Source organism: Alternaria postmessia, assembly GCF_024291825.1.
Source record: "Alternaria postmessia strain BMP 2775 chromosome Unknown scaffold_17, whole genome shotgun sequence".
NCBI lineage: Eukaryota > Fungi > Ascomycota > Dothideomycetes > Pleosporales > Pleosporaceae > Alternaria > Alternaria postmessia.
Genome location: NW_026260090.1, coordinates 66,516 through 85,462, shown reverse-complemented (window position 1 = coordinate 85,462; position 18,947 = coordinate 66,516). Strand labels below are relative to the sequence as shown.

The 18,947-nt window shown below is 50.9% G+C and overlaps 9 protein-coding genes and 1 non-coding gene across 10 annotated transcripts; 5 read left to right on the top strand and 5 right to left on the bottom strand.

Moving 5' to 3' along the window:
- Positions 1-55: 55 nt before the first annotated feature.
- J4E82_003793 (uncharacterized protein) lies at positions 56-1,727 on the bottom strand (the record flags this gene model as incomplete). Its single annotated transcript, XM_051730076.1, has 2 exons — positions 56-1,099; positions 1,149-1,727. The coding sequence occupies 2 exons, from the start codon at positions 1,725-1,727 to the stop codon at positions 56-58; spliced, it is 1,623 nt and encodes a 540-aa protein (XP_051590044.1).
- Positions 1,728-2,589: 862 nt separating this feature from the next.
- Positions 2,590-3,420, top strand: J4E82_003792 (uncharacterized protein; the record flags this gene model as incomplete). The annotated part of the gene is made up of 1 exon (XM_051730075.1): positions 2,590-3,420. The coding sequence occupies one exon, from the start codon at positions 2,590-2,592 to the stop codon at positions 3,418-3,420; it is 831 nt and encodes a 276-aa protein (XP_051590043.1).
- A 249-nt stretch (positions 3,421-3,669) lies between these two features.
- On the bottom strand, positions 3,670-3,763 carry J4E82_003791. The gene has a single exon. It is a non-coding gene; the product is annotated as a tRNA-Pro (tRNA).
- Positions 3,764-4,512: 749 nt separating this feature from the next.
- Positions 4,513-6,058, top strand: J4E82_003790 (uncharacterized protein; the record flags this gene model as incomplete). Its single annotated transcript, XM_051730074.1, has 2 exons — positions 4,513-4,537; positions 4,590-6,058. The coding sequence occupies 2 exons, from the start codon at positions 4,513-4,515 to the stop codon at positions 6,056-6,058; spliced, it is 1,494 nt and encodes a 497-aa protein (XP_051590042.1).
- Positions 6,059-6,595: 537 nt separating this feature from the next.
- J4E82_003789 (uncharacterized protein) lies at positions 6,596-7,505 on the top strand (the record flags this gene model as incomplete). Its single annotated transcript, XM_051730073.1, has 2 exons — positions 6,596-6,907; positions 6,966-7,505. The coding sequence occupies 2 exons, from the start codon at positions 6,596-6,598 to the stop codon at positions 7,503-7,505; spliced, it is 852 nt and encodes a 283-aa protein (XP_051590041.1).
- A 69-nt stretch (positions 7,506-7,574) lies between these two features.
- J4E82_003788 (uncharacterized protein) lies at positions 7,575-8,687 on the bottom strand (the record flags this gene model as incomplete). Its single annotated transcript, XM_051730072.1, has 3 exons — positions 7,575-8,356; positions 8,409-8,478; positions 8,601-8,687. The coding sequence occupies 3 exons, from the start codon at positions 8,685-8,687 to the stop codon at positions 7,575-7,577; spliced, it is 939 nt and encodes a 312-aa protein (XP_051590040.1).
- Positions 8,688-9,132: 445 nt separating this feature from the next.
- On the bottom strand, positions 9,133-9,755 carry J4E82_003787 (uncharacterized protein; the record flags this gene model as incomplete). The annotated part of the gene is made up of 2 exons (XM_051730071.1): positions 9,133-9,554; positions 9,620-9,755. The coding sequence occupies 2 exons, from the start codon at positions 9,753-9,755 to the stop codon at positions 9,133-9,135; spliced, it is 558 nt and encodes a 185-aa protein (XP_051590039.1).
- A 647-nt stretch (positions 9,756-10,402) lies between these two features.
- Positions 10,403-11,749, top strand: J4E82_003786 (uncharacterized protein; the record flags this gene model as incomplete). The annotated part of the gene is made up of 1 exon (XM_051730070.1): positions 10,403-11,749. The coding sequence occupies one exon, from the start codon at positions 10,403-10,405 to the stop codon at positions 11,747-11,749; it is 1,347 nt and encodes a 448-aa protein (XP_051590038.1).
- A 650-nt stretch (positions 11,750-12,399) lies between these two features.
- J4E82_003785 (uncharacterized protein) lies at positions 12,400-13,738 on the bottom strand (the record flags this gene model as incomplete). Its single annotated transcript, XM_051730069.1, has 3 exons — positions 12,400-12,796; positions 12,844-13,448; positions 13,496-13,738. The coding sequence occupies 3 exons, from the start codon at positions 13,736-13,738 to the stop codon at positions 12,400-12,402; spliced, it is 1,245 nt and encodes a 414-aa protein (XP_051590037.1).
- Positions 13,739-14,225: 487 nt separating this feature from the next.
- Positions 14,226-18,802, top strand: J4E82_003784 (uncharacterized protein; the record flags this gene model as incomplete). The annotated part of the gene is made up of 3 exons (XM_051730068.1): positions 14,226-14,667; positions 14,721-18,268; positions 18,320-18,802. 3 exons carry the CDS (start codon positions 14,226-14,228, stop codon positions 18,800-18,802), a joined length of 4,473 nt encoding a protein of 1,490 aa, XP_051590036.1.
- Positions 18,803-18,947: the final 145 nt, after the last annotated feature.

The window sequence follows — 18,947 nt, the reverse complement described above, 5'->3', positions numbered from 1 at the left end:
TGATGAAGACTATGCCGAACGATACAAGTCGCACACGAGAGCGCCACTATCAAGCTTAATACTCAACACCTTCCTCACCAACACGCACGCCTCTTAGAACATAGCCGTCTCTCTTAGCTTCGGCTGCCTCTCTTATGATCGTGTCTTCGATATCCTTACTTCGCACCTTCCATCTCACCCGGTACGGCTTCGCCATCGTAGTGCTTCCGACAGCGTCAAACGCTCCATCGCTAGTATCTACCTGCAGCTCATTCCCCTGTTGATCAAGCGGCGGCAAAATGTCGAAAGCCCATAGTAGCTTCGCCAATACGATGAACATACTATTCTCAGCTAGATGCACACCCGAGCAGATCCTGCGGCCCGCACCAAAAGCCCAGTGATCGCGACTCGCAGCTGGGCCAGCTGCGTAGTGTCCGCTGCCACGGGGGTAATTGATGTATCTCTCCGGATTAAAAAGTTGGGGATCCGCAAAATGATCTGGATTGTAGTGAATCGGGTATTGTTGGAGACACACGACTGACTTGGCAGGTATGTGAATGCCTTTGTAGGTTATGGGCGCGGTAGTATAGTGTGGCGTACCAATGTTTGTGACGGGGCGTAGACGTAGGGTTTCCTTGACGATGGCGCGGATGTAGGGAAGTCTTGACTCATCCTCGAACGTTGGGGATCGAGAGGACGAGGTAATTCCTCTTATTTCCTCGACTGCTCTTTGTCGTGCAAGTGGGTTTGCGCTGAGGTACAGAACGGCCGTATTGAGCGCCGCCGACGTCGTCTCGCTTCCAGCTTCGATCATGCTGCCAGCCAAGAATGCTGCCTGTAACTCACTGATACCCTGCTTTTCATAGTCGCTCTCGATGAATTGCTTTACGAAACATTCTGGGGCTTGTTTGGTCTCCATCTGAGTTTTAAGAGTACTCCAAAAGGACATCCATAGATTCGCTTGCTTATCAAAATATGGTTTCACTCCTTTACGCCACCATTGTAGTCGTGGTGGAAGGTTACCGAGGAACGGAAGCGTGTCTGCCAAGTAGGTACCTGGTTTTGCCATTGTAGAGAAATCGTTCATGATATCGTAGATGCCGTGAACTTCGTCGCAGTCCTAGTGCTGATTAGCAACCCATGTTTGTACTGTTGTATGTGTCACTCACCCATTCCGGTATCCTTCTCCCATATGTGCTCGTCATGATAACGCTTACAGTATATCGTCTGATCGCTTTGTAACTCACTTCATTTCCTTTCCCTGGGTCCGCACCCTTCAATATCTCTTCAAGCAACATCTTCGCCTCGAACTCCTGACTTGGTTTAAACGTCGCACTTACAGCTGGTGTCAACAGCTTATGGCTGATGCCTCTTAGCTTCCTCCATTCTGGACCGTACTCCATGAACAGGAACCTCATTCCGCCGCCTAGTGCATCCCCGGATACCGGCAATGGTGCTCGGGAGCTTGTATGCGCTGACTGCTTGTCTAGAATCTCTTTACACGCATCCGGCGAGCATATCATATACCAGTCGTTCCATCCCAAACGGATCTTATAGACTTCGCCATACTCGCGGGCCCAAGCGGTAATTTGCTGATGTGGTTGTTGGCCCAATTGATGTGCGTTTCCAATGACTGGAAGACCCGCAGGTCCGGGCGCGACTTTTGTTCCCGATGGTGCCTTATTCTTGTATCGCGTGTAAAGGATGAAGACTACGAAGAATAGTATGACCAGGACGATGGTATACATGTGGGGCTAGCTGAGGAGAGACAGTCTCAAGGTGTATTTGGAGGGAGACAACAAAATAGAAGTAGAATCATGCAGTACGTTTAATGAATCATCTTGAAGATTTGATATACGGGGGTATGTCCATGGAATATTGCCGCATCTTGAGGCGCGGCGCATTGAACGTGCCATCATGCAAGTTTCCCCACATGTTCGGTTGGATGAATCCTACGCTGCGCATGCTTAGTGCAGAAGAGGGGAATGCGGAGTAGGTGAGCTTACCTTGATCACGTATTGTACTTTACTCCAACGTCCGACGTATTCGGTCCGGGACAAGACATTGTTTCTGGCGTTGGGGAAGATGCAGGTGCTATAGCGCCCTCTTGCGCGCTGGCGCAGCTCCACCAAACACCCGCCCCCAGTACGACACGAAGTCTTTCCATTAGTGTTCGCTCAAAGACTTCTTAGCTACCTATCCAAGTCCTGACATTATTGTCTGTAGGTAATGACATGTTGTAGCGGTCTAGAGGGAAGCCTGTTGTTTGATCCTGCTCATGAAAGGAGTGCGACAGAGGCCGAACCAGCCTTGTTCAGGCGGCCATTTAGTCAGCCGTCGCTGTCGGCTCCTCCCAAACCACCGAGCGTGTCCACCTTACCAAAGAATCGCGATTCAGGCAAACAACAGGCTCAAACAGCGCGTCATGAACCTGTTTCTATTCGATCTATAAAAACTGCGTGCATAGTCTCATAGCTAACATTACAGAACATGCTTACCCGCCTCGCAGTTCGTACGCCGCTGCGCTTTCTTACATCCAGCCTATATCTGTCGAGTCTCCGCCCATCGAACTTCCGCCCATCGAGCCTTTCCACTACGTATCAGCGCACCATGTCTACGTCTACTTTCACGCTCGACCCTGCGATATTCAATCGATCATTATACAAGAAGATAACAGACTTGTGGTTTTCTGGCGTTGATACGACTGGTCAGAACTTTGACATGAGCGTTGCAAAACGCTGGTTCGCAAGCAGTCCTGAAGAGCGAGACGTCTTTGATGGACAATGTAGAAGCACATGCGTGAATGCGCTTGAAGCAATCGGACCAGACAAATTCCCAGAAGCGAGTGCGCAGCCATTTCTAGACGAGATTGCGCGCGTTGCGGAGGAGGAAAGCAAGGCAGATGCTGCGACAGGAGAGGAAGCTGCATGGACGGCACTGAGTTTCGCACTGCTGCTAGACCAAATGCCACGGAACATATACCGCACAGAAGACGGTTTGCGACTGGTGTACACGCATTACGATCGTATTGCTCATGCATTCACTCGCAACATTTTGTCGCACTCTTCGCCCATTCCCCGCCCAGATACACACCCAGTCATGCGTCTCTCTGCTGCGCACAGGACTTGGCTTTACATGCCTCTGATGCACTCTGAAGATCTATCTGCCCATGACCTCGCCGATGGGATCCTGACGGAGTTTTCTCGAGAACTCGAAGGTATAGATGGGTATAATGGCACGAAGATGTGGGTTGAGAACTACCAGAAGTCTGCGAAGGAACACAGGGACATACTGGAACGGTTTGGTAGGTATCCCCATCGGAACACTGCCTTGGGTAGGACTAGTACAGACGAAGAGCGTAGGTTTATTGAAGAAGGGGGAGCAACATTTGGTGTTGCACAGAATCAGAAGGGCGACACAGAGAAGGTAGATGCAGTATAAATTCGCAAAACAATGTCAATATTCCACTATACTTTCATATATCGGCAAGAACCTGCGTAGTAAGTATTATGCCGTGGCACTGCATTTGAAATGACTTGAGCGTAAGCATGCTGTCGTGCAACAAAGTCTGTTCATGGAGCATCAACATATACACTTGTCCACCCACCCATCTAAGCTACTGCAAAAAGAACATAACCACTTCCAGCATTCCTAGTGCTACCCAGTCGTCCACAAGAGCAAAAAATGGGGTCTTACCGCGACTCGAACGCGGGGCCTCTCGCAAGCTGTGCTTGGGTTTGTGTCATAAAAGGGCTCCCTAAGCGAGAATCATACCACTAGACTGGTTTTGGTTAGCTGGTGAATGAGCTGAATGAGTGGTTGTGACCACATACCCATAAGACCGAAGCACCTGAGTTGGCGTTGTTGTTGATGGAATATTTCTGGACTTTTCTATTCATATACTTATTCAAGATCCGATTATGAAATGGTGGGTCTGCAGGGAGGTCGAAGTGGCCTCCGTGGATACCACATCACGAATACGAATGATGTGGGGTAACTTGACTAGCTTGCAACAGCAGCCAATTACAATCCTCATACTCGTGCGCTCGATTCGACAAATGTTTGTTAAGATCTATGAGCATTCGAATAGTGCAGGTTGTAAGGCTGGCATGATAACGTTATATGACATTCTCTTTTTCGCCACCTCTGTAGTCCAAGCAGCATTGCTACGCTGGATCGGAGAAGCGTACAATCGACGATGCACTAGTCTAAAGATTTGCAGGAAATTTTGGAATTATCAGGAAGATTCTATACACCGACATCATGCTCGAATATGGCTGTTGAATCGACAACCATCATCAGTACGAACAAGGGTAGCAGAAAAGCTTCAGGTTGCGATTGTCGCGGCGGATGCGCTACCGCCAGGGTCGCGCCGCATCTCGCTTCGACATCATGGACGCGTCCCTCAATGTTGGCCAGCCTTGCATTACGCCTCTACTGTTTCCGCCAACTTTGACCTTGCAACGCCAAATTCCGATGGCTTTCGCGGTCGTACCTCCTCCTCTACACGTTTCGTAAAAGTAAAAATCCACAATGGTGCGATTGCTGGTTCCTGAAGGTGAGCACTTGGACCTCCCAGAGATACCTAGCTTCAGATCTGACAAGGACAGGCGAGGGACAACTGCCCTCCCTTCTCAAACCGCCTCCCGCCATTGCCACACAAAGCGACCTCATCGCAGCACCATGGAGAGGTTGTGTAGGCGCTGCGGTCGTTACTGGCAGCCTGGCTCTTGTCGGCCGCTCCCGACCTGGCGTGTTTCTCAAGTCCGCCGCCTTTATCAGCGCCGTAGACCTTACCTGGACAGCATCTGGGATATACGGGCGCCATGAATTGAATCGAGGTGTGTTCAATATGGAGAACATACAACCCAAGCCTGGCAAGCTATGGGAACAGACAAAGCATTGGACTTCTGAAGATATGGCATTGGTTGGTGGAGCACTAGGAATATTCATGGCATTGAATCCGCGGGCTTTGCCAGGTGCCTATGGTTTCTCACGATTCTTTGGAGCGGCTATGGTTGGATCTGCGCTTAACGTCAAGGTCAGCCAATCCGTGGATAGGCTCAAATATCCCCCAACACTCCTCCAGCTCTTCGATCAGACGGTTACTACGGCTCGACAAAAGGAATATGAAAAGCTACAGAACGACGAAAGGGCCAAGGCATCCCTCTCTCGAATCGGCAAACTCGCACTCTGGTACCACTCATCTTCGTTAATGGGAGTTCTCCGCAGCCCTCTGCAAATTGGGGCAATGGGTGACATGCCTGGTGGACCGATTCAAGTGGGGCATGGAGGGAGTTCCGGGCCTGGTGGTGGCTCATTGGCTGCACTAAAAGCTGAAATGGAGAGAGAAACTGTCATCCAGATCCAGTTTAAAGAAAACGAACTTGAAGGACCTGATGTGGAAAACGGATATCGTGCGTACAAGGACGATCTCAAGTCACGAGATGCGAGCAAAGTACAGGATTGGTTAGAGCAAGTCCAGGCTCTCAAAAAGCAGGTGGGCGCCGAGCTGCAATATGTTTGGCCGCACCTTGCGCAGAGAGAAGATGAGTTTTACCAACATGTGCAGGAAGACAGGGAGAAGGATATCATTCGTCGAGAACTACAGCTGCTCAACAACATGGCTTCTGATCTGGTAGTTCGGTATGCGGCCCTTGAGTATCATGAATACGATGCGCAAAAGCAACTACAACAGGTTACACAAGCAGGCTCCATGGGCACAGAGCTAGATGTAGTTTTCCAGGACGTCACAAAGTCGTACAAAACGCCCCAACATCCAGCTGAAGATATCCAAATGAGCTATCACGGTCCGAGAACTGTAACGGAACGAATACGCACAACCTGGTCAAGACAAAAGGAGTTACTACGCCATCTGGACCATAGTATCACCCGGGTTAGAGCCTTCGAGCCCGAGGAAGGGACTCATGTCGCTGAGCACGTCAAGCGTCTTGTGCAGGATGCCGAGATGATGGGACGGAACATCGAGGCCACTGAGCGATTGTTGCAATGGTTTGAGGAGCAAGTACGACAGGCTGATGAGGTAGGAAAAGACGATGCTCGTCGAGACGGAGCTTGACCGAGGTCCCTTGATTCCTGAGCGAGGACTTCCTTCGTTCTGCATGTCGCATGACGTTGCATGCTTCCAACAATCAACGTTACGATGGCTGAATCCTGTCAAGGCGCGCGCGTCGATAACATTCAGCTCTTCCGAGGTCATTTGAAGTCAGACACGCAGCATTTGCAGTACATAAGGTAAGTTGCCAGTACTACTTAGACGTGATATCAATCAAGCTAACAGAATGTTTTAGATGTAGAATGATATGAGCATATTAGCGAAGCATCGTCCCAATTCGATAACTGTCCTGCTTATGAAAACATCATAGGTAGGATGAATATGTATTGTGGAGAAGACAGGTGAAGAAATAGCCACACAGTATGCTCTAGATGGCTCAACCAATTAGCGAGCGCTCATGTTTGCTGGATTTTCGGATAGAGTTGTGAATCAATTGTTCGTGACCAGCTATGTACAAGATGGGTAGCGAACGAGCTTCGTGGTCCCATTTGATCGCTTTTTTAGCATCTGTTCCGCATTTGTGCCAGATGAGTGTCGGCGATGGATGACGTAACCGGTCGGGAGTGGACGCGGAAATCTTTCGCCGCTGCGCTTCTAGAAGAGTCACGACAACTGCCAAATTCGCTATCACCACCACCACTTTCCCGTACCGACTGCGTTCGTAAACACGCTCACAGACCCAAAGATGCGCTCACTACGTCCATCAGCAGCGCGCAGAATCCGCGCATCGCTTACTCCGGAAACAACGACACGGACATTCCGCGCACGACAGAGCCCAAGACCATGTCTCCTTTGCGCACACCGCATACCGACCCAGGCGATATCGCGCAGATTGCAGTCGACGTCTTCGTCGTCCAATACCGTCGAAAAGCCATTTGATACGCAGAGTGCCACAACACAATCGTCGCAGGTCCCGCAAACACACTATTCCTTCTTCCCGAATGCCCTTCCAGCCGGACCACCGCCAGACGGCCCCTTTGCTATCGATCTCTCTGCGCTCAAGAAAGAGTTTCTCCAACTCCAAGCCCGTGCCCACCCCGACCTCCATCCCCAGGCAGACAAGAAACGCGCCGAAGCCCTCTCAGCACGCATCAACGAGGCCTACAAAACACTCCAGAACCCGCTTCTGCGCGCGCAATACCTGCTGTCTCTGCGCGGAATAGAAGTAGCAGAAGACGAAACGGCCAAAGTGGATGACCCAGAGTTATTGATGGAGGTGCTCGAGGCGAGAGAGAACATAGAAGAGGCAGAGAGCGAAGAGGACTTAGTGGAGATGAGGGAGAGGAACGAGGAGAGAATAGCGGAGAGCACGGAGATAATCGACCAGGCGTTTAAGAGGGATGACCTAGAAGCTGCCAAGAGTGAAGCGGTCAAGTTGAGATATTGGGTCAACATCAAAGAGAGTATTGAGAACTGGGAAAAGGGGGTGCCGGTTGTGCTGCAGCATTAGGTGCATATCACAACTATCAGGACCGACTCAATGCCACAATCTCCACGCTCTGAACACGATTTATCCACCCTAAACGGGAACAGTAATGGGGTTCATCACCCCCGCTCCGCCATCGACCTTCAACTCCGCCCCAGTAATATAACTACTGAACCCACTCGCCAAGAATCCCACCGTCCTACCTACCTCCTCTGGCCTCCCTGCTCTCTCCAAACCAATCGTTCTCTTCTGGCTCTCCTCTCCCTGCAGTGCAGCGGGAGGAAACTGGCCCTGTGCCATCTCTTTGACACCACAATCCTTCAGATCGACGCCGACATCAATCTGCCCAGCCGTAATAGCATTGATCCGCACACCGGTTCCCTTGAGCACGAGCACACCAGAGCGTACAACACCAAGTGCAGCATGCGAAGCCATTGTAAAAGCAGGAGCCCAACACCCACCATACGTGCCCGCAACGCTGGTGACGACGATGATACTCCCATACGGAACGTCCTTTGGTGCAGCATTAGGATAACTCCCCTTGGGCGTTGTCTTTTGCATTGCAGCGGGCGCATACTTGAGCGCGAAGAAAGCAGGCATGGCATTTGTATCAAATGCTGCGTACAAGTCTTTCGGCCCTGTCTGGTTGATAGACGGGGGTCCTAGCAAACCGGTAGAAGATGTCCAAACATCGAGTCGGCCCCAGGAGTTTAGCACGTCATCAATCAGGGCGAGAGTATCTTCTTCCGAGTTGATTTTGTAAGGGTAGCCGATGACTTTTGTGTTTGGGTATTGCGCATTTATTGAGTCGGCGAGTTCGGTGTAGGTTTCTGAGGGGAGGCTAGAGCATGCATATATGCATGCTGCGCCGTGTGCTGCAAAGAGATGTTAGTGAGTGGCTGTAAGGTGGATATGGACGTGACTTGCCTGCAAGCTCAGCGACGATTGCTTTTCCCACGGGTTGGGTTGCTCCTGTAACTACGCATACGAAACCATACTAGATCACATGGCGACGTTAATCATCACTTCTTCCCATGTTGCCTATAGTCCTCAAGACTTGTGTCCAAATCTTGCCAAATCTCTTGCAACAAACCTGGGAACTTTTCTTGCAAAACATACCAGTTTTCCATCTGCTCTATACGGCGAAAAATGCTCCGAGTCCGTAATTCCAGCATCTCGTGTTCCATTCCCGTTCGCAGTGGCCATGTTTGCAAATATGCTCAAGGTGCCGTTGCGACAATTGATAATAAACAGAGTTCAGAGGGAGAAGAACAGAACGCGCACAGCAGCGCGTCTGCGAACCATCACATCATGTCATCAGATCAATTGCCAGCTACTTGCTTGGTTGGAAGGTATTATGTCAGGGTACATATCCACGGGGCGCGGAGATGCGAATTACATGTGCGATTGTTGGCTGAGATGGGGACCTTATCGGGACCTTATCGGGCTGCATGGTGGCTGCCGCGGGGCAGGGGAAGGGTCATGGTATCTATGTGCTTAGACGACTTGGATGGATATGCTTTCAATACAAAGCTCGAAACAAGCAGAAATTCGAATTTCATATAACAGGGTTTCAGAACTTGTCGTATCTAGTCTATCATCTAGTTCTGGTAACCAGAGAATACATCAACACTTCCGAGGATGACATGCTTCACGCCGTCTTCGCCTTGTCGTCTTCCTGGTTCTTCCTCAACTCCTCCCGCGGTGGCAGCACATCGGGCCCGAAGCTGAGCGGAAGCAGCTCGCCCATGGTTCTCACAATCCACTTGCCCTCCTTGTTGAACATGAAGATGGGTGTCTCGAGCTTCAAAAACTCTCGCAGGAACTGTCTGCACATTCCACACGGCGAGCAGAAGTCGTCAATGTCGGTCGTTACACCAACGGCTTTGAAGCTTCCGATGCGATGGCCTGCCATGACAGCTGTACCCATGGCTACGCGCTCCGCGCAAGTGCCGACAGGGTAGGACGCGTTTTCGACGTTTGCGCCGATTATAGTGTGGGCTGCAGATGTATCCGTCGCCGAAGATGTGGTAAGGAGGAGGGATGCGCCGACGCGGAAAAGGGAGTATGGGCCTGATCAAACATCCTGTCAGCATGGCATTCTATTGAGCATCTCTTCGATTACTACTGCCACATACAATAAGCTCTGGCCCTCGCATCAAAGCACTGTTCCCCCAACACCTGCAGCTCCTGCGCCGAAACGCCATGGATCAACCCATCTTGCTCTGTCACAGCTTCACCAGGGCTGAATTTTGGTATCGTGACTGTTGACATGGTGGAAAGAAGGGAAGAAGAGAAGAGGCGACGCGACGTGGGGGAGTTTTGCCAAACGTGATGACGCGGGCCGAGGCTTGCCGCAGGGTCCAAACTATGGCGACAAAGGAAGGTCCGGCCACCTCCGACAGCTCTCGTCAGATACAAACATACTACTGCTCAGCTCCTAGCCACTACCTGGGTTTGCTGAAAGATACCGTCTACGGACTAACAAACATGCATCTTGAATCGAGCAACCTCCCTATCTATGCCACGTCTCTCACTGCCGCGTCCCTCTCAGCGATACTAGAGTGGGATGAAGTTGATGGACCCAAGTTTCGCTTAGTAGAGCATCTTCAGACACCGAGTCGTCTACAAGTGATTAGAAGCTTGCATAGTGTTCTTGTTTGACAGTGTTGAGTTCAGCAGGTAACTGCCACAGAGAGCACACAGATGACGCTGTTGCTACTCAAACAAAGACATACACGTCGTTTACCTCAACAATGGAGCCTCAGCTCAGCTAGCTCACAACACCAGCTGTTTACTCTTCCAGTTAACCCATATAGTGCGCAACTCCGAAAACGGAGCGATGCTGGTTGTCGGCACTCCTCCGGAGGATCATTACAAGCAGCGTAATCCTTCCAGAGATCTCACTCAAAGCCAACACAATGGCTCATATCATCCCTTTCAGCGATTCGCACGTCGAGAACGAACGAACGGAACGCGATGCTGCATTTGTGATCCAGGAGAACCAAGAGATGAATCATGTCTCTGGGAATATTCCAATAAAGTCGCCAGTCAAAGAGCAACAGGAAGAAGGGGAAGGAGGAAACGAGTTAGAGCCTTACGAAACCATGCGCCACAAAGTTAAACAGCTCATGCTCGATCTCTTCCCTGATTACTGCGCCGATAACGTAAAGATATATCAGATGCGTGATGGTCGACATAACCGCATCGTCGGCGTCAGGCTCTGCAAAAAGCCGCCGGGAGCTCCTTGGTATTCGATTCAGGCTATACGTGAAATGATTCAGCCATGTCTTACAGGTCGAAAGAAATGTACAAGCCATTCAAGGCAATTCGTGTTGCGAATTCCGCGCGATCCTACTCAGAACATGCACCATCAAGTCACTACCCTAGCATACTTGGGCTACAAGCTTGGACATCCTGTCCCTAAAGTCATCGTTTTTGACGCAGGCGCAGAGAATGCTCTAGGCTACCCATACATGCTTCAGGAGTGGCTACCCGGCCAGCCTTTTAGCAACCTATGGCCCACACTGAACCAAGCACAGCAACTCAGCGCCGTCCGAGCTATCTCCAACATCATTCTAGATATAAGAAAGATCAAGAACAGGTGTCCTGGCCTCGTTAGCACCCGCAATACCACCTACGATCTCAAGCACGATATCATCAGTACTGAACCAATACCTGTCCCTCGCACCCGAGCTACTACTCATTCGACGGGCGTCAGCACCTCACTTTCCGAACCGCAGAGTACAAAAGATTTCTTGCTCAACCTCTGCACCCGTCAACGTGCGTATGCTATCGCGGCAAAACAGCCCGCTTGTGACGATCTCTGGGGTAGGATCATCAAGATGCTTGAGATACTACACGCTTTAGCTTTTATCCCTGATTCTTTGCCGTTCCATTTCTACCACGGCAATTTCAATCCGCGCAACCTCCTCGCTTCCATTACGTCGGAATCGACTGTGGAAATCACGGCTATCATGGATTGGGATCTGGCGCTCTTTGCGCCAGCTTTCCTGAGCACAAGCGCTCCGTCCTTCATGTGGAATGGTGAAGCATTGGTTGAACCAGAAGAAGCAGGATTGTTAGAAGCCAAGCGGACGTTCGAGAATGTTGTTGGTGAGAGCTTTTCGAAGGAGGCGTACTGTTCGGAACTGGTGCTTGCACGCCGGTTGTGGCCAATCCTGATTACGGGGTTTACAAATGGCAGAGACATTTTTCTCGTCGAGGAAGTTGTGAGGGAGTTTGAGAAGTTACATCCAATGACGTAGAGTAGGGTATGAGTAGTCGCGGATCTTACCAGTACGTCATCGATCTGTTTTGCAAGGCAGTGATTGCTGGTCCTGAGGATGTTATTCCACGTTCTCACGATACCAAGTCCTGCGGTAATTCGCTGTCGCCTTTGTGGTAGCACCAAAGAGGCTCCTATGGTATGAAGCTGCGCATCATCGGCTCCACCTCAAACTCGGGCATCTCGCCTGTTGTAGTCTTGCCTAATAATCATGACAGTCCTCGAGCGCATAGTGTTTCTACGTATAGAAGAAAGCAGGCTGTGTGATGCTTTATAGTTGTCAACCCGTAAGACAGTAGCCATGTGCAGCGCACAAATGTGATTCTGGTCATCACGTCTTGATTTGCCTTTGGGATTGGGAATGGGTTTTGACTGGCTAGCTTTGCAATTCCCAAGTATTGAATGATTTAATGTAACCCGGTTCGGCCTAATACGTCATGACGCGCCACTTTCGCGTTCCAGGGACGCGTATCTGGATGACAACTCCATCTCGACAAGCAAATTGAACGTTGGCTGCAAGTCTCACATATGCATACATTCATGTTTTGGAGACTGCAGTTTGTTCTATCAGCACGCAGAAAATGCGACTATCATGCTAGCGCCACTAATGCATCGTGCCCAGATAACCGCTCAAGCAGACACCGTCTGCGCATAGAAAGGATAGTCCGTGTACCCCTTTTGCGGTGGATCAGCGCCGTAAAATGTGTTGCGATCGTACTGATTTAGTTCCAGACCTTCAGCGAGGCGCTTGGGAAGATCAGGGTTTGCGATGAACCACCGGCCGAAAATAATAAGATCAGCATCTCCAGACTCGACCTTCGGCGCGGCGTTGTTCCTGTCGAAGCCACCAGCCGCGATGAATTTCACACCACCCTTCTGCAGGATGTTGCGGAAGTTCACCAGCGTATTGCCTTTAACTTTCACAGTTGCTTCCGCTTCTACGCCCTTGCCTCCTTTTGTGATGTATGCGGCTAGAGCGTCCATCTTAGCCTGTTCGTCTAGGACTTCGTCGAAACGCGGTTCGACCCTAGCAATTGTCAGTATTGATTTGGCTATCGAAGTTGATCAGCTCACATATGAACATAGGCTGGCTTCTCGCCCTCCGGAAGCGATGCTATCTTTTCACACAGGTACTCCCAGTGTTCGTTAGGGTTACTGTCCTTGGTATTCTGAAAGTAGTTGTATGGGCTGAGACGAATACCAACTCGGTCAGCACCGATGGCTTTTGAGCACGCTTGGATGACTTCAAGAGGAAAGCGGCTCCGGCCCTCTATCGATCCGCCGTACTGGTCTGTTCTTCTGTTCACGTTGTCGTGCAGAAATTGGTCCAGCAAGTATCCGTTCGCGCCATGGATTTCGATGCCGTCAAATCCAGCCTCGATAGCCTTTTTCGCAGCCTCAGCCCAGGTCTTTGTCAAATCTTGAATCTCCTCGACAGTCAGCGGCTTGGGTGGATGGTCAGCGCACGCAACGCCGTCAAGCCAATTGCCCTCCATGGGCACGTCGCTTGAACTGACAGTTGGCGCTCCGGCCCGAAACGACGGTGGACTAGCACGGCCGGTATGCCATAGCTGACAGAAGATGTAACCGCCCTTCGAGTGGACGGCATCGGTTACCTTCTTCCAACCGGCGATTTGAGATTCAGAGAACACGCCCGGTACACCTGGGTATCCGCTGGCCTGCTGCAAGTCAACACGTTTGCTCCAACGAGTTGCGAACGACTTACGTATTTGGCGATGTCAGTGGCCTCTGTTAATTGCAGCCCCCCCTTGCTCGCGCGTTGGCTGTAGTACTCAACGTGTAGTTCTTTGGGCACGAAAACGCCTTCTTCTTCTTTGGTGGCTCGCATACGTGTCAATGGTGCCTGCACGATTCTGTGCTCAAGATGCAGAGGGCCTAGCTTGAACGGCGAAAAAAGCGCAGTCTCTTTGAGTGGCTGGAAGCCAGTCGGGCTGTTTGCTTTCGGCATATTTGCAAGTTCCAAACGTGTACTAGAGATTGTGAAAGGGGAAGGTATGGGATCGTGGCTACCACAAAAGATTTTGAACAGCTACATGGTCGCTGCTCAGGGTCTCCTATGTACCTGACGCTAATTTCAAAACCAGTCGTCTTCATCATTGCAGATCCCATGTTAGTAAGTGGTGTTTGCAGATGCAGAAATGGGGGAGGGGCAGATCCAGCAAGAGATGTGACGAGGGTGATGTTTGCGGTGTGGGCACAAGCAGCCATCTGTACTACACGGCTGAACTGGGGTCCAAGAGTGGGGTATTACGGGTCTAGCCATCGGAAAGGCGAAATCGTCTATCATCGGAACATTCGCCTCATGTCCAATCAGCGATAGCATTACGTGAGGAAGGTGTGAATGCTGCAGAAGCGCATGTTCGCTGACCATATCATGAAGTCGGTATCGTGTTTTTGACCGTCTCATCGCTTTCTGTCAAGGTTCGACTCCAATCATGTCTCTGCCGATTCCACCAAAAAGCAGTGCAGCCCATCCACCACGGGGCCTTTCCGCTACGGAAGCCCTGACGCCTCTCATCGAGACGACTTTCCGAACACCAGATATCACAACGTACATCAACGGACGGAAAACGGTCATCAGTAATCCCAACCCGCACTGGACGTTGCTAGACTACATCCGCGCTCAGCCGAACCTCAAAGGTACGAAGCTGGGATGTGGCGAAGGCGGATGCGGCGCATGCACCGTTGTCCTACAGGTTCCAGACTGGCAGTCTGAGAAAAAGAGAATCAAACATCTGTCGGTAAACGCATGCTTGTTTCCCCTGGTTGGTATTGATGGCAAACATGTCATTACGGTCGAAGGTATCGGCAATGTCCACCGACCACATCCTCTACAAGAAAGGATAGCGAAGTTGCACGGCAGCCAATGTGGTTTTTGTGGGTTATACCTAATCGCGGTTCCAGGATCTGTGCTGATGTACACATAATAGGCACACCGGGTATCGTTATGAGTCTCTACGCAGTGGTACGCAACGCATACAACCCGGAGACAAAGAAGTTTCACCTCAGCGCTCGTGAGATTGAGATGGAAGGTCACCTTGATGGCAACTTGTGCCGATGTACAGGTTACAAGCCGATACTTCAAGCTGCGAAGACTTTCGTCACTGAGGATTTGAAGGGTCAGTTGGCAGAGGAGGACGAGCCAACGACTACCGAATCTGAGAAGTTGGAGAAAGATGTCCTCGATCTGACCCGCAATGGCTGCGCTGGTCCATCCAAAGTTTCCTGCGGTCGACCAGGTGGCTGTTGTAGAGACACACCATCCGATAGTAGCTCCACAGACACCAAGTCGGACGTCTCATCGCCTCCAACGGAGCCTACATCGGCATCGGAAGACGAGCACATGCCAGTCATCTTAGATGCCAAGAAACAGCCTCAAGCAGATCCTGCTATCAGCGGCGCCGATTACGCAAAACCACTGAAGAGTAAGGAGCATGATGCTGCTGCCGAGACGAAGACCACTACATCTACAGTGGAGGCACCAGCGGCAGACTCGGTTAAAGGGATACCCACGATCGAGTTTTTAGAGTACGTTCCAGATACTGAGCTCATATTTCCTCCCGCGCTATGGAAGTACGAGCCACAGCCGCTATGCTACGGCAACGACAAGAAGATCTGGTTTCGACCTACCAAGCTTGAGCAGCTCGTAGATTTGAAAGATGCGTACCCATCAGCCAAGCTTATCGGTGGTGCTAGCGAGGTTCAAGTGGAAGTTCGCTTCAAAAACTCCGATTTTGCTGTTTCTGTCTACATCTCGGATATATCAGAGCTGAAGCAGACAAAACTGCCAATGTATGCAGAGCTTGAGGCAGGGAACGAGCTTGTCGTTGCCGCAAACACACCGCTTACCGAGCTGGAAGAGATTTGTAAGAAGGTCTATGCAATGCTTGGGAAGCGTGCAATGGTGCTGGAGGCCCTTCGTAAACAACTGCGATACTTTGCGGGTCGCCAGATTCGCAATGTTGCATCATTAGCTGGCAACATTGCGACTGCATCGCCCATTTCGGACGCTAATCCCGTGCTAGTCGCAGCCGGAGCGACACTTGAAGCTGTTAACAAGAAGGATGGTCGCGTCGATCTTCCAATGTCAAGTTTCTTTGTCGCTTACAGGACTACAACTCTCCCGCCTGATGCAGCGCTCCATCGCATTCGAATTCCTTTATCTCCACCAGGTTCACGAGAGGTTCTCAAAGCATACAAGCAAGCGAAACGTAAGGACGACGACATAGCAATTGTTACGGCTGCATTTCGAGTGCGTCTTGACTCGGAAGGCCTAGTAGAGAACGCTTCGATCGTGTACGGTGGCATGGCGCCTATGACGAAAGAGTCACCGAAGACGCAAAAGGCTCTCTTAGGAAAGCCTTGGTTTCACTCGGGAACTCTTGATGCTGCTCTTACAGCATTGCTGCAGGATTACGATCTTCCGTATGGCGTTCCAGGAGGCATGGCTGACTACCGGAAAACGCTCACCCTGTCGCTCTTCTTCCGCTTCTGGCATGAGTCCGCCGCTGAGTTCGGTCTGGGCAACGTCGATGAGCAGGTGATTGATGAGATTCACCGTGAGATCTCCAGTGGTGCTCGAGATAACTACAATCCTTACGAACAACGTGTGGTGGGCAAACAGGTAGCACACTTATCTGCTTTGAAGCAGTGTACTGGCGAAGCAGAGTATATTGACGACATGCCGCGATTAGACCGTGAATTGTTTGGTGGACTCGTCATGTCAACAAAGGCACATGCTAAGATCTTGCGCATCGACTGGGACCGAGCGCTCGAATTGCCTGGCGTTGTCGGCTACATTGACCGACATAGCATCCCCGCGGATGTCAACATTTGGGGCTCGATCAAGAAAGACGAACCTTTCTTTGCTGAAGATAAGGTACTTTCACACGGCCAGGTCATTGGTATGGTCTACGCTGAGTCGGCTCTGGAAGCTCAAGCGGCCGCTCGAGCTGTGAAGGTCGACTATGAAGAATTACCTCCAATCCTGACTATCGACGAAGCCATCGCAGCCGAGAGCTACTATCCACATGGAAAGTTCCTAAGGAAAGGCCTCGCGATCGACGACAAGATGGCAGACGCTTTCGCTCAATGTGACAGGATCTTTGAAGGTGTGAACAGGCTAGGCGGGCAAGAGCACTTCTACCTCGAAACTAACGCAGCGCTGTCGATACCTTCCGGAGAAGACGGAGCTATGGAAGTTTGGTCGTCGACGCAGAACACCATGGAGACCCAGGAGTTTGTGAGCTCAGTCTTGGGTGTGCCGAGCAACCGCGTCAACGCACGTGTGAAGCGTATGGGAGGCGGCTTTGGTGGAAAAGAATCGCGTAGCGTGCCCTTCGCGGTATATACCGCAATAGCTGCCAGAAAAGAGAAGCGACCAGTGCGCATCATGCTGAACCGCGATGAGGACATGCTACTTAGCGGTCAGAGACATCCCTTCCAGGCTCGTTGGAAGGTGGGAGTCTCAAAGGAGGGCAAGCTCATCGCCCTTGAAGCTGATGTGTACAACAACGGTGGCTTTTCCCAAGACATGAGCGGAGCAGTTATGGACCGATGCTTGACGCACTTTGACAACTCTTATGAGTGTCCACATGTGTTCCTGCGTGGTCACGTATGCAGGACCAACATCCATAGTAACACCGCGTATCGAGGGTTCGGCGCGCCTCAGGGCATGTACTTCTCGGAAACCGTCATGTACAACATCGCAGAAGGTCTAGGGATGGATGTCGATGAGCTGCGGTTGAAAAATCTATACAAGCCTGGGGAACATACTCCGTTCTTCCAAAAGATAGACGAGGACTGGCACGTTCCGATGCTCTTGCACCAGCTGAGCAAGTCGGCTGATTACGAGAACCGGAAGGCGGCCATCAAGGTTTTCAACTCGAAGAACCGATGGAGGAAGCGAGGCATATGTCTCGTTCCCTCGAAGTTTGGTCTCAGCTTTGCCACAGCTCTGCATCTCAATCAGGCGGCTGCATACATCAAGATCTACCACGATGGAAGTGTGCTGCTACATCATGGCGGAACGGAAATGGGTCAAGGACTCTACACTAAGATGTGTCAAATCGCAGCGCAAGAGCTTGGTACCCCACTCGATGCGATCTACACCCAAGACAGCCAGACCTACCAGATTGCAAATGCTTCTCCTACCGCTGCGTCTTCTGGATCTGATTTGAACGGCATGGCTGTCAAGAACGCATGCGACCAGATTAACGAGCGACTGAAGCCGTATCGCGAGAAGCTAGGGAAAGATGCACCCCTCAAGGCACTCGCTCATGCCGCCTATGTCGATCGTATTAACCTTGCTGCAAATGGCTTCTGGAAGATGCCTAAAGTCGGGTACACCTGGGGAGATACAAACCTAGAGACTGTCAAGCCCATGTACTACTACTGGACACAAGGAGCGTGCTGCTCAGAAGTTGAGCTTGATCTTCTCACTGGCGATCATACCGTGCTCCGATCAGACATAATGATGGTATGCCTTATCCTGATATGTATCCATTCCGACATGCTAATAATACTATAGGACGTCGGCAACTCCATTAATCCTGCCATAGACTATGGGCAAATTGAAGGTGCTTTCATTCAAGGCCAAGGTCTCTTCACTATCGAAGAGACGCTATGGACCCGAACTGGTCAGCTCTTCACTCGAGGCCCTGGTACATACAAGATCCCCGGCTTTAGCGATATCCCGCAGGTCTTCAATGCCAGCATGCTCCGTCATGATAACGACGGCAACCCACTATCATGGAATCACTTGAGAAGTGTACAAAGTTCTAAAGGTATTGGTGAACCGCCTTTGTTCCTGGGATCAACAGTCTTCTTTGCGCTGAGAGAGGCGGTCGTGGCAGCAAGGAAGATGAATGGAAAGAAGGATGATGGAGGCTGGAATCTGGATAGCCCGGCTACATGTGAGAGATTGAGGTTAGCGGTTGGCGATGATCTTGTTGACCGGGCGAGAGCGGTAAGAAAAGAGGGAGAGACGAATTTCCTGGTCGCTGTGGCGTAAGCAAGTCCTTGATTCAACGCATTTTTGTTCGGGTATCAGAGAAGCATCCTTGAATGTGAAGTCTCCTACAGTAGCGTTCGCTACAACGTTATCGGTTGAGACATGCCTATCGCGCAGCAGATCGGAAAGCAGAGCCGACAACGAT